The sequence below is a fragment of the Chinchilla lanigera genome, unplaced genomic scaffold (assembly GCF_000276665.1).
Source record: "Chinchilla lanigera isolate Chin_1 unplaced genomic scaffold, ChiLan1.0 scaffold00018, whole genome shotgun sequence".
Taxonomy (NCBI): domain Eukaryota; kingdom Metazoa; phylum Chordata; class Mammalia; order Rodentia; family Chinchillidae; genus Chinchilla; species Chinchilla lanigera.
Genome location: NW_004955419.1, coordinates 28,720,298 through 28,733,702, shown reverse-complemented (window position 1 = coordinate 28,733,702; position 13,405 = coordinate 28,720,298). Strand labels below are relative to the sequence as shown.

The 13,405-nt window shown below is 45.1% G+C and overlaps 1 protein-coding gene across 5 annotated transcripts in view; it reads left to right on the top strand.

Annotated features, from left to right (window-relative positions):
* Frmpd1 (FERM and PDZ domain containing 1) overlaps positions 1-13,405 on the top strand; it is a 171,210-nt gene that overhangs the window by 154,784 nt on the left and 3,021 nt on the right. For all 5 annotated transcript variants that reach the window (XM_005382864.2, XM_005382863.2, XM_005382865.2 and 2 more), the window contains 8 exons: positions 683-808; positions 1,911-2,030; positions 2,884-3,020; positions 4,702-4,828; positions 4,967-5,062; positions 6,737-6,919; positions 7,772-7,916; positions 10,295-11,101. In XM_005382864.2, coding sequence (XP_005382921.1) covers positions 683-808; positions 1,911-2,030; positions 2,884-3,020; positions 4,702-4,828; positions 4,967-5,062; positions 6,737-6,919; positions 7,772-7,916; positions 10,295-11,101 — 1,741 coding nt within the window. The remainder of the gene's footprint in view (positions 1-682; positions 809-1,910; positions 2,031-2,883; positions 3,021-4,701; positions 4,829-4,966; positions 5,063-6,736; positions 6,920-7,771; positions 7,917-10,294; positions 11,102-13,405) is intronic.

Below are 13,405 nucleotides of genomic sequence, written 5' to 3'. Positions count from 1 at the left end.
AAGATGGCCCTGGCATGGAGAATAATAGTAACGATGACATTTAGGTACAGTGGCCAGAAAAGGACTCTCTGAGGAGGTGACTTTTGAACTGATACTTGAAGGGTGAGAAACAGCCATATGTAGTGGGAAAAGTGTGCAGGCGGAGGGAACAGCATGTGTGCGTGCCCTAAGGCTTTCACAATGACTGAGGGCTGCTGAAGTGAACCAGGGGAAGTGTGGCCTGGTAACTAGCATGCCCCAGCACAGCATTTATTGTCATTCCATCCTTCCAGCCACCTGGAGAAGGCAGACATCTGTATCCTCCATTTCATTTCACAAAGGAAAAATCTGAGGCCAGAAATGTAGGTCAGTTTCCCAGGGTCAAATATCAGGTGTGTGGTTAGACTCGGACCAGAAAGCAGTTGTCAGTACAGACTGGGAACTCGGGAGAGAAGATGAACCTAGACACTGAGGAGAGAATAGAAGCCCCCACTTGTGGTTTCCACCTTCCAAGTAGTGTAAGAGCGGTTGCCAGTGAGTAGCCCTGGATCCTGGCAGTGCAGGGGGTAGTGGTGCAAGGCACGAGAGGCTAGAACCCTGCCTGAGTTCACAGTTCACTCAACTGCACACACTTTTCCCTTTTGAGAAGTAGTGAGAAGGCCATAAAAGGCCACGCTGGGTAACTTTGCACTGTGTCTGCTAGGACATCATTCTCACAGTGAAGGAGAAGCTGTCGATCCGCAGTATTGAGTACTTTGGGCTGGCCCTAGAAGAGCAGTACAACATCTCCCGACTGCACCTGCTACATGAGGAGGAGCTCATCCAGCAGGTAGGGAAGGCAACAGATTTAAGGCCACCTGATCGGGGGAGGCACGAACAGGGCTGGCTCAGACCTCAGCCAGAACCTTTGGGGACAGGGCTCAGCACATCTGCAGGTTTGATGCACTTTCTCCCACCCAAGTAGACACCAAGTTTGCTCAGTTTGGGGCTAACAGGTTAGGGATTAGCCCTGATTTTTATCTGCTCCTATGAGGTAGGCAGGGCACAGATTTAAGATTCCTATTTTGCAGATGTGAAAGTAGAGGCTAGAGAGGCAAGATGATTTTTCTCAAAGTAACACAACTAACAGAGCCCTGATCTTTTGCACCTGCTGCTTTTGAGCTGTGGTGGAAGTACTGGTTGTTGTGTCCAAGCTTCTCTTTGAAGGTGGTCCCCGATGGCAGGATAGGGCAAGTACGTCCAGTCCATCTCCACCACTAAATCATTCAGCTGTTCAGTAATTTGCTGGACCAGCTTCTTAAGGCCAAACACAGGTCAGCTCAACAAATCCTTTTCAGATATTAGCATTACAAACATAAGTAGGAGTTCAACAATAAGAAAGAAGAAGGGGCTTTAAGCAAGGGAAGAACGTGAGGAAGGCATCACCTCAACCTGTGATCCCCAATCACCCACCTATCATGTTTGCTGCTTGAGCACTTTTTAAAATTACTTGTATTGCTGTTGCATTGAGAAAGAAAATCAAATTACATCCCTAAGACAATTAATGTAAAAAAAAAGTATGGAATGGTATGCAGACTGTGTTATTATTTGTAGAAAAGGAAAGAATATGCATCTATCAAATATGCATATATGAGTAGACTGTCTCTGGGAGGACACTTGGGAAACTTCAGAGTGGTTTCCTCTGGAAAGGGGAAAGGGGAGACAAGGCAGTGGGAAATATCGCTCTTCTGAACCTTTCACATTTTATCCCCATGGGAGGGAAAGATCAGGAGCAAAGGTCCACAGTTGTCTTGGAAACCACTAACGCAGAAACTAGGGACTATCTTTCATTGTCTTTTTCCTTTTCAAAGTTGTTTTGTGGGATCAAAGGCTGCAAGGTCAAAGGCATCTGGAAGATTAACAGTATCTTCTGTGTTCTTTACCCATGGCAGGTGGTGGAAAGGGAGGAGTCACATGACTCCCGCTGCCTCTTCAGAGTGTGTTTTGTCCCCAAAGACCCCCTGGACCTCCTGAAAGAAGATCCTGTGGCTTTTGAATACCTCTACCTGCAGGTGACTGGGTCTGTGCTTACTGAAATAACAGTTGTGTCTTCAAAGATGGCATGTGGAGTTATTCTGAACATGAGCTCAGGGCAATTAAACAACCCCTGGCAGGGATTATCTTTTTCTGAAGAACAGGACTGATTATCCCTCAGAGTTCCTTTTCCTGTTCCTGAGTTATTGTAATGGGAGATATGCAATAGAATAATGGAATTTAGATTCAGTCCTCAAAGTGAATGATACATTTCCTAATACCATTTAAGGCTTGTTATCATTTCAGTTTTTATTGCTGAAAGAGCTTTAGTGCTTCAAAGCCTCTTGTTAGAGATGATGAAACTGAGTCTTGGAAAGGTCATGTGGTTTGTCTGGGTCACCCACTTAGTAGCAGAGCCAAATGCTAGTTTCTTAACCCCTAACCAAGCCCTCTCCTCTAGTGTACCTCCCTAGGTAAGGTTTATTATGTCAACTTTATTTGGATGAAAAGAATTCTTTGGGAGGAATAACCATCCTACAGAGAGATCTCCTGGACTAGGGGGATTGACTCACCCAAGGTCTTACAGAAAATAATGAAAGCAATGATGCTGTCAGTGCTTTATATTTTTATACTACTGTGTGCCCTGTACCTGCTTTCATAGGCATTATCTTGCTTAAACTTTGCAGAAACTAGGTAAAATAGATTCAACGATCTGTATTTAGTAATGGAAGATACCAGTACTCAGAGTAATTTAACCAGGTCACACAACCAGTAACTGTCAGAGACAGGCCTCAAGGCTGAGCTGTTGATCCTGTTGCCTTTCACCTGAGAGAACTAGAAGATGTAGTATACTGTTCTTGTTTCCCAACTCCTCTATTTGATTTCTTCTAGAGCTGCAGTGACGTGCTACAGGAGCGCTTTGCTGTGGAAATGAAATGCAGCTCTGCACTCCGGCTTGCAGCTCTACATATCCAGGAGCGGATCTATGCATGTGCCCAGCCACAGAAAATCTCTTTGAAATACATAGAGTGAGTGGCAGGGGACAACAGCTGTGCTGCATTTGTGACTCTGCTGGCCTCTGGCCAAGATAGCCAGACTCCACAGGAAGCGGATATTCACCCTCCCATACCATCTGTCCTTGTCTTTTCATCCATTTCCCTCTCCATCTTTTTCCACCTGGCTTGGTTCCCCCAGATGTCAGAACCTGGATGCTCCCTCTGGGGCAGAAGCCAACTCCAGATGGAATGACACAGGATTCCCTTGTAAATTCCTAGCCCCTAGGAGGATATCTGGGGCAGTCAGTTGATAACTTCAATGTTAAGCTTTTCTAAGGGCAGGAATGCCTTGGAAATTGATCCTTTCTACGTATATGAACCAATTCCTATTACGTTAAACACAAACTAGGGTAATATCAAGTTCTAGGATGCTAACACCTCTTCATTTTGAGTTTAGAATTGCTCTGAGTGGTACCACCCAGGTTTTCTAAGCCCCTCTCCAAATCTTAGCTCTATCCTGCCTAGGCATCAAAATCATATAGGGAATCATATTTTTAGAATGGAATAGATCCCTGGTCCCTCTCCTGATACTGAGTCATATCACTTGGGAGTGGGATCTGAGATGCCGTGTGTGTGTGTGTGTGTGTGTGTGTGTGTGTGTGTGTCCGTGTTTCAAACCCAGAAACCCAGAGGCACACACCTAGCCCTGATGATGATGATGATGAGGATGATGGTGATGATGATGGTAGTGGTGGTAGTGTTAGTGGTGGTGGTGCAGTGGGGAACCCAGGCCCTTTGCCCTGAGCTACATCTCCAGTCTTTTTTTACATTTTTAAATTTTGAGACAGGGTCTCACAAAGTTGCCAAAGCTTGGCATCAAACTTGGAATCATTCCGTCTCAACATCCTGAGTACTTGGGATTATAGGCATGCACTGGCTTTGAGATGCTATATTTTTAACAAGTTTGTAGGGGCTTTTGAGGCTACTAGGTTGACACCATTCTGAAGCTTAACTTTGGGATTTCATAAGTGCTCTGTGTTAATCTACAAGAGTGTGTTTGAGGGCCAGGGACATAGCTCAGTGGCACAGTGCTTGCCTGGCAAGCACAAGGTATGAGTTCGATTCCTGGTACCAAAAGAAAAAAAAAAAAGAGTATATTTGAGCAGAGAATGTAACCAAGTGGTAGAGTGCTTGCCAGCTATGTGCAAAGCCCCAAGTTTCATCTGCAGCACCAAAAACAAAACAAAAGTGTGTTATATATACATAATCATATATGCATATTGTAGTGAAAAAGTTTAAGAACACTTGCCCTCGATAATGGAATATCACACCACACCAGAATGCTCAATGGGGCTTGACTCTTGAAAGGTTGTGGTGATTTTTTTTTTTTTTCCTGGTACCAGGAATTGAACTCACGACCTTGCGCTTGCCAGGCAGGCGCTGTGCCACTGAGCTAAATCCCCAGCCCGGTTGTGGTGGTTTTTTCAGAGTATATAATTTGTGTCTATGAGGGGGGGAAATAGATAGATTGGTGGATGGATAGATAGATAGACAGATAGACAGACAGATAGACAGATAGATAGCCTTTTCACTGAAAAAGAGGCTCATGACTGCTGTATTATAGGGACACTAATAAGTACCAAGTCAAATGTAATTACACTCTTTATTAGCACCAAGTACACTGTAAAAGTGGGCCTCTTTGTCTGCAATGCAGGAAAGACTGGGGAATAGAGAACTTTATATCTCCAACATTACTCCGAAACATGAAAGGCAAAGACATCAAGAAAGCCATTAGTTTCCACATGAAGAGGAACCAAAACTTGCTGGAACCCCGGCAGAAGGTAATACAGCTGCTAGACCCTGCTAGCCCTCCCAGCTGGCTGTTGCGAAGCCTCAGGGAGAATGTTTCCAACATTGCTTGGATTTTAGGCACACGAGTAATTCTGTCCATAACAATCTTTTTGTTTTTTCAATTTAAGCAACTTATTTCTGCTGCTCAGTTACGTTTAAATTATCTACAGATCCTCGGAGAACTAAAGACATATGGTGGGAAAATCTTTAATGCTACTTTAATGGTACGTATCAGGGAACTCTGAAATCCTGTTCCTATGTTTGACCTTCCGCAAATCTATGTGTTTTTTATACATCCTAGAATTCCTGAGGACTCTGCCATGTACTAGCATTTGTTTGGGAAACTAAATATTATGCCCCTGGCGAGTATTTATCATATCCTTGCTTAGTATTAGCCCAAGGGAAAATGCTGAGGGAGGCAGAGCTGAATCAGATGTGGCGTCTGCCGTCAAGGATAAATCAAGCTGTCCAACAAGACAAAGCAAAGTCATGAGACTGCTGTGGGGTTTAAAAACAGAGGGTACTAGGACTGACTTAGAGTATAAGGAGAGAAGGCATTAAGGATAGGGAAGAAAGGTGACTGGGGCAGACCTCAGTCTAGAGGAAAGGCATTTTAGGTAAAGGGTGTTGTAAGTGATACATTGTGAAACTTTGAATATATGAAGATGAAGAGGGAAAATTGGGAATCATGAAGGAAAGTTAGGAAGTTCGTCTGACTGCCAGGCTGGGGCCCTAATTGCTCAGACAAAGGGAAGAACTGAGAAAGAGCAAGAGAAACAGAAGAGCCCTCTACTCTGCCCTTCTTCCTCCTGTTCCTTGTTGGAGCCTAGGCGTGGAGCGTGTACTTTTCGATAGTCAGTGTCTGAGGATGTGGCTTAGGAGGACCTCCCCCACTGCACAGTCGGAACCCCAGAGCTCTCCAGCACAGTCCAATTTACAGTACCATTAGAAGGGGTTTTTTATTTAACAAAATTGCTTTCAGAGGCTGTATTGTGCCTCTCAGTCATTTTCAGCAATGGGTCCATTCAATCAGAGTGCTGACCTAACAGTGTAAGTAGAAGAAGAGAATCAGTGTTTTGAAGAAAAGGAAGAACATTAAGTAGTTGGGCAAAGGGGAAAAATAGATGGAGTCTTTATGTAAATAAAAGATCTAAAAAGTAGACAAGAGATTATTTCACAGAAACAAGGCTTTCAAGGTACAAGGAAAACTTCCTGATGTGTTCAAGGGCTAGAATTCCTGTCCCCAGTCTCCCTGTATCTTTCCTGTGTAAAGAAAGAACTGGTAATGGGAAAAGCAGCCAACCGCACATAATGGCTCAGGTACTGGCTTGCTGAGTGCTGGAGGTTACAAACATAGATAAATACAACTCTAATGCCAGAAAACATAAGATAAAATACAAAGCATGAAATAATTAGAATAAGTAGTACATGTCCAGTGCTATCAAAGAAGTAAAGAGGAAGTGGTAATAGCAACAACACAGAGAAAAGGGCTGTTGTGGTTTGAGAAACCGAACTTAACACCTGAAATCCTCTTAAAGCCAAGGAATGGTATTGAAGGTCTCTAATTTCCTATATGGCAGATGCTTTAGGTCGGTAAGTAGGTTTTGGTATAAACTTCTAAAGAAGAGTCAGAATTGCAGTCTGCAATGATTAGAGGGAAGAGGTTGTATTTATGGAACATGTTAGAGTCCTCTATTGGAAATAGTCTTACAGGAGATAAGTATATTCTTAATGTAGCTTTAGATGGGTCTCAAGCTTGGCAATAGTCTCACGGAGTAGTAGTGAGAACCTAAAGTAGGAATCATAGAGTTGGCGAAGAGAAATATTGTTTCTTACACGTGCAACGTGTTTTCACTAGCTTCTGAATGGATACTGATTCCCCTTCCACCCTTCTGCAGTTACAGGATAGAGAATCTTACATTGCCCTTCTGGTTGGAGCGAAGTATGGAATTAGCCAAATTATCAATAGCAAACTCAACATCATATCAACACTGGCAGAGTTTGCCAGCATCAGCCGTGTAGAGTTGACAGAAGAGTCTGAGAAAGTGAGCATGGTCAAAGTATATCTTCAGGACATTAAGGTAACAAGGTGGGGAGAGATTCTGAAATCCAGCTTCTGGATTTGGGGGCTAAATTATTCTATGGTAGTTTATATGAGTTTTGAACAGTAATAAAGTTTGATGTTCAACATCTCCTTACAAGAATGGATTGTCTACCCTGTCCCATTGAATAGCAAGTGGTAAACAGGGTACATTAACCTGAGAAGATCCAAAAGGATTTTTTAAAATTCTGGTTTATTTATTTGTCTTTGTGTAAATTGAGCTGAACTATATGCTTTCCTGACGCAAAGTTCTGAACCCAAATTTTGTTGGATTCAGTAGGTAAATTGGGAACACCAGAGGATTTTATCCCATACATTGGACCAGAATGGCTGCCTAAGGGCTTTGAATGGTAGAATTTAAAATGGATAAATAGTTTAAGACACCTGCTCAGCCTCTCTGGAAGGCTCTACACTTATCATTCCCTCCCTTGATTTAACCCAACATGCACAGAATGATGTTTTATTATTCATACCCCTCTTTCCCTTATTCTGCATTTGTTTATTTTCCTTTTCTAAGTCAGGTTTTGAAAAGATCTCATTGTATGAATAAGCAGGGTGAGAGGGCTGGGTGGGATCTGAGTTTGGGCTAGAGGTCAAAGAGAAAGGAGAAACTGTACAGATTGGTCCGTGCATAAGTGTGTATAGATGTTGGCATGTGTGATTGCTTGTGTGTTATCCACATATGATCACTGAGATCCTTACACAGGAGAATAGGGGCATAATAAGGCCTATTTGTGGACCATGGCCAAGTCTATTTGGAATTTTTCTTTGGTCCCACAAGGCTTTGTCCCTTGGCCCTTTATAAACAGAAAAATTCTCCTTGATTTCAAAGGTTCTAACGTTGCTGCTGGAATCCAACAGTGCAAAAGACCTAGTCTGCCTGATTGCTGGGTACTACAGGCTGTTTGTCAACCCAGTTATCTCCATTTTCCACTGGCCTGGACATAGACAAGTACATCGGGTGTCTGCTGAAGAAGGTGAGGCACTAGCTCTTGCCCCAGTAAGGACAGGCCCATTTCACTGGTCTCAGAGATAAGAGCGGGCTAGAGAGGAATGGTGAGCGGTGTTGAGCCGAGACTTGAACTGAAGTAAATGAGAGCTTTTTCTTCATTTATTTCCAAGAAAAGAGTTGCTCTCTCTTAAATACTAAAGAAGCTTTGTTTGTATCTGAAATTTTCCTAAAACCAAGAAATACTGTTGAAGGTCTCTGATTCCCTGTAGTATTTCCTGAAATTATCTCTAAAATGCTATATTCTATCATTTCTCAGCATAGAGAGATGTAACACATGTTCAAAAAGAAGTTAGCTGTTCTCTTCCATGCCTCTGTGCTCTATAACATGCTCTTCAATTTTAATGGAAATTCTCAGCCTTGCATGTTTAGAAGAAAGGGGTACCTGCAGACAAAGGAAACTTAAAAGCATAGCGTGTGAAGAATGAAGAAGTAGAGGGTAGGTAGGTCCCCAGGCCGTCTTCCAGGGTCCATCTTCAGGCTTTTGCTTCAGCACTATCCTATTGATGCAGCATTTTCCCAGGGGTATGCTGATAAATGTTTAACAATGTCTCTACAGGGGGAAAAAACTCTGACTTGTAACAGTTGTCCAATTCTGTGATATAAACACTCCTATTATGGCCAATTTCAGGCTACCAATATGACACCTCTGAATGTAGAGGTGGGAAGAGGTGCTTAATAACATGCTGGTATGTGGTGTTTCCTTAACATGAGTAGAACAGGTATAAATCATCTCAAGAGAATAGATAATAGTAAAATAAAGTAAAATGCCTACCAGGTCATCTGTGGAAAATTGATTTCAGAACACCCCCAGGGATACCAAAATCCACAAATGTTCAAGTCCCTTCTATAACATGGCATGGAATTTGTATATAACTTGTGCATATCCTCCTGTATGCTTTAAATCATCTCTAGATTACTTATAATAGTTAATACACTATGAATGCTAGGACTGTAGCTGTTAGATTGTACTGTTTAGAGAATAAATAAGAGACAAAGTCTGTATGTATTCAGCACAAGGAAAGCTCTTTTTCCTAAATATTTTTAAGCCATGAATTTACAGATGTGGAACCCACAGACAGGGAGGACTAATTATAGTCAGGATGTGATGAGTTTGAGTATTTGTTTTCTTTGTTTTTGTGCAATGTATTTATGAATAACAGATACCCCAGAGTCTGGTCAGGGAGACGGTGTGAAAGCAGTCCCGATAGAAGGTGGTGGCAGGAAGCATCTCTCCTGCTTCCGAGAGGGCAGGAACTGAAGTACGTCTTGAAGAACAGGTAACAAAGGCAGACATTCAAGGAGAGGAAACATGGAGGCTTGGAAACAAACATGGAGACAACAGGGCAAAGCCAGGTTCTGTGAGGAGCTCTGAGTGTAGTTTGGGCGTGGTGGAGAAGGCAGCAGCAGGCACCCAGGCTGCTGAGGAAGTGTCGGGCCATCCTCTGAGGGCTTGTGGCAAGGATACTGAGGAGGGCTCAGAGTCATACTGTGAGAATGGCAACAGACTTTGGTAGAGGTGGTCAGGGTCATCCTGTGGAGGGGATGACTAGACAGCAGAAGAAGAGTCTAGGCCATCCTGTAGAGGGTTTGACTAGACTGTGGGTCAGGGCCTTACTGTGAGAACCAGTGGGGAGACTCCTGAGGAGGGGAGTAGGTCAAGACCATCCTCTGGGAGGAGCAACAAGGCTATATATACTGTGAGAATCTTTCACTCTCACAGGACAGATTCACCTTTTCCCTCTAGGCCAGAGAACATACAAAAGTTTCAGCAGAGTAAGTTGTATCAGAAAAGTTTTATGGGAAAAAGTCTATAGACCTGGCTCAATGTCCCACACCCTGCCACCATGCGTCCCTTCTGGGTACCTGCAGCTAGATGATTTTGCACTCTCCTAAAAGACCAATACTATCAGGAGATTTCCAAGGCCAGGCTTCAAAATGGTGTCAACCTAGTAGGATCAGAATCCCCATAAAGGCATTAAAAATAGATTCTTAGGTATCAGTCCCTAACAGTTTGATTTAGTTCCTCAGGGCAGGCCTGAGGACCTGTTTTGTGTTTTAAATGTAATTTCCTGTATGATTTTGATTCTCAGGACAGAGGTGAGATTTTGGGAGAAACTTAAGCATAGGTGAGACCGCCCATGGCAAAGGGAAATCCAATAAAATACCCACCACATCTCCTTGTGGAGATACGTCTTCTTGGAAGGAGACATGGATTAATACTGTCTTGTTAGGTAGCTCAGATAGCTGTGGGACAGGTAGCCTATGACGTAGAAAGGGCAGGAGGAAATGCAGGCATCTCCCAGTCCTGGATGTTTCTAACCCTCAGAAACCCCTGTGTTGCAGGTTATGAGTCCAGGGCCTGCAGTGACTCAGAAGAGTCCTCTGAAGTGGACTGTGTGCTGGAGCCTCTCTGTAACAGACGCCTGAAGAAGCTGGGCCCCTGTAGACCACTCATCGAAGAGGAGCAGTCCCCCAAGAACAGCCTCACTCCTGAGGTGGCCAGGAGGGGCCCGAGCACCTGTGCAGCCAACAGCACAACAGACAGTGCGGAGTCCGAGGCATCTGACTCAGCCAACACCGAGAGCCGAGGCTGCAGGACGAGCGGTTCAAGTGAGTCCATGGATGCCCTGGAGGAAGATGACTTAGATGCCTGTTCCTCCAGCAGGTCTGGCTTCTTCCACTTCAGCTCTCCAGGCTTCTCAGAGGGTCTTGATTCTAACAGCCAAGAGGAGAAAAACAGGATTGAGACGAGTGGCTTCCTCTGTCTCCTGGACCTGGCCCAGAGTGCCAACCCTCACTGCCTGAAGACACAGTGTTCCCAGAGTACTGCTCCTGAAACCTGCAGCTGGGGACCAGAACTGACGACGGGCAGGCTGGACCCCAGGCTGTATGAGGGCAGCCGGACTGATTATTACAGCCTGTGCTCCAGCGTCTCTCCAGCCAGCCACTTGAGCGACAGTTCAGAGAGCACAGCTTCCCGGCAGGGGGGCGCGCCAGCGGTCTGGGGCCAGCACGGCTGGACTGAGGTCCAGCCAAGCTCCACTCTGGAAGGCCTGTCCCTGCGTCTTCCACTGGCCTTTGAGGATGGCAGCTCAGATGAGGAATACTATGACGCAGCTGACAAGCTCACACCCCCAGACACCCTCTCAGGTGAGCCCTTCACAGCAGGTCTGCAGCTCTCAGGCAGCTCCAGAGGGTCAGGACCAAGCTTGAGAGGAAGACACAAGTAAAATGAGGTCATTGTTCACTCTTGAGGAGGCAGACCTGGATTCCAGGGCCAAATTACAAGCAGGATGGCTGTAAGTCAGGACTAGGAATAAGCAGAGATGGCAGTGATTCATTCCACTGTGGGAATCATGGAAGGCTTCCCAGAAGTGGTAAAAAACCTGGCTGGGCCTTGTAGAGTGGGCAGAATTCACAAAAAAAGAAAAGGACTTGACAAAAGTGCCTGACAGGGGGGTGCTGTGTCATTGTTGACCTTGAGGTGACCTTAAATGAGACCTTGAAGCAACAACAACATAATAGATTGTTGATGGCACTGAAGGCCTTCTGGGGCCCAAGGGACCCTGAAATCAGAAGACAGGGGATCTGTTGGCTTTGTCTCTGTCAGGCTCCTTGTATGTTCACCCACAAAGAGTGTGGATGTCTTTCCACACGGAATAACCTCCCAAGCCTACCTGAGAGTCTTGTAGGTTACATGTGAGTGTGCACATGTGCATGCACACGCACGCACGCACACGCGCACACACTCACACACACACACACTCTACTTTGAAGGAAAAATATTGGAAACAGCACATAGAGATTGAGGGTGACCTCCGAGGACCTGGAAGAGCTGCTGCTCTTCCCCTTCTGTCTCAGAGCTTTCCTTTTGCTCTCTGGTCCTCTGCGTCCCACCCTCCAGTGGCTTCCTTTGCCTGAGGAAAAGGCCATTCCTGAGTGGGCTGTGAAGCCCTCTGTGGCAGAGCCTCTGCCTATCTCTCTCTTCCCTCCTGAGCCCCCTCTATATTCCTGCCACCTCCTTGCCTTCTTGAGGGGGAAGGAGATCAAGGGATTAATTTCCTAGCTATAGGGAATTTTTTCATGAGAAGTTTATTTTCCTTTTTCTTTTACTTCTAAATTTCCAGTGTATTAATTTTTATTAGTACATGTTTGCAGTGCCTAACGTTCACTTTCCAAACTCTTTCCCACCGCTGGTCTTTGTACCTGCTGCCCTCTTTGCCCTGATCCTCTCCTGCTGGATGAATCCCTCTGTCAGGTCACAGAGGGAGGTTCACTTCTTCAGAGAACATTTTTCAGTTTCACAGACCAGGGCAGGTCTCTCCAGCTTGGTACATGTTCTGCAGTTTCTTATTTCCTTGTACGATTTTGTGCTGAGGTTTCTTTCCCCCACCTGACTGAGCACTCCTTCAGCACAGTGTCTATGTGTTTCTCGCATCTCTGTCTCGTCACTGTGTCCCCAACACATGGCACTGGCAATTGTTGCTCCATGAATGAACTCTCCACCACCTACCCTGAATTCACTTACTGAATATGTCTGGCTATGGGCAGACTGCATTGCTCCCCTAAGAACTCCACCAACTGCCTTGCATACTCCCTTCTGCCTTTCCCCACTAGGCCAGCCATCATGCTGGGGGAAGGATGGGGTGTGAGAGGACCTATCGGGCAGGGCCCTTTTATCAGAGTCTGTTCATGTCCATAGGTGGCACTGTTTCTCACGGGGAAAGAGCCAGTGTTGGTACTGAGCAGAGCCCGGGGATCCCTCTCTGGGCCTCCAAACTCCTTTAGTCCCTGGCTACAGGTAGCTGAGGCAGCACCTCTCAAACATGGCTGAGGATCTCAGGATCACCTGAGAGATCTTGTTTAAAACTAAAGATTCCTCACTGCTAGCTTCAGAGATTCTGATTTAGAGGTCTGAGAAGTGGCCTAGGATTTAATATGTACAGTGCGGCTAGATTGGGAATGACTGGTTATGTATCTGAGTCCTCTGATTCTCAAGTACTCAGGTTCTTCCTGACTGATTGTAGCTGAACCCCAAGACTTCTTCACAACACTGCTCCTCTTCTCAGAAAGAGCACCCAGCTTAAACCCCTTATGTCTGTGGCCAAAGGGCAAGGTCCCTATCTGTCGAAAGAAAGCCCCCTTGGTACTCTCACACATGAGATGACAATAACAAAAATAGCAGCAGCTCTCTTTTTTTGAATGCCTATGAGGCACAGGCCTTGTGCCAGGCACTAGCACTAATTCAGCTCATCTGCATTGCAGCATGTATTGGTACCATTGGTGCTGACTGACTTGAGTTAGTGTGGGCACAAAGAAAATGTACCAGAAGGATATAAGAGCTCATAGATTGCTGGCAGGCCTCAAGAACTGGGTTCAAACGTGGAGGGCAACCAGGCCAAAGTCCAGGTAGCAGAATTCCTCACCTGTGGTAACAGGATATTGTGGCTGGAA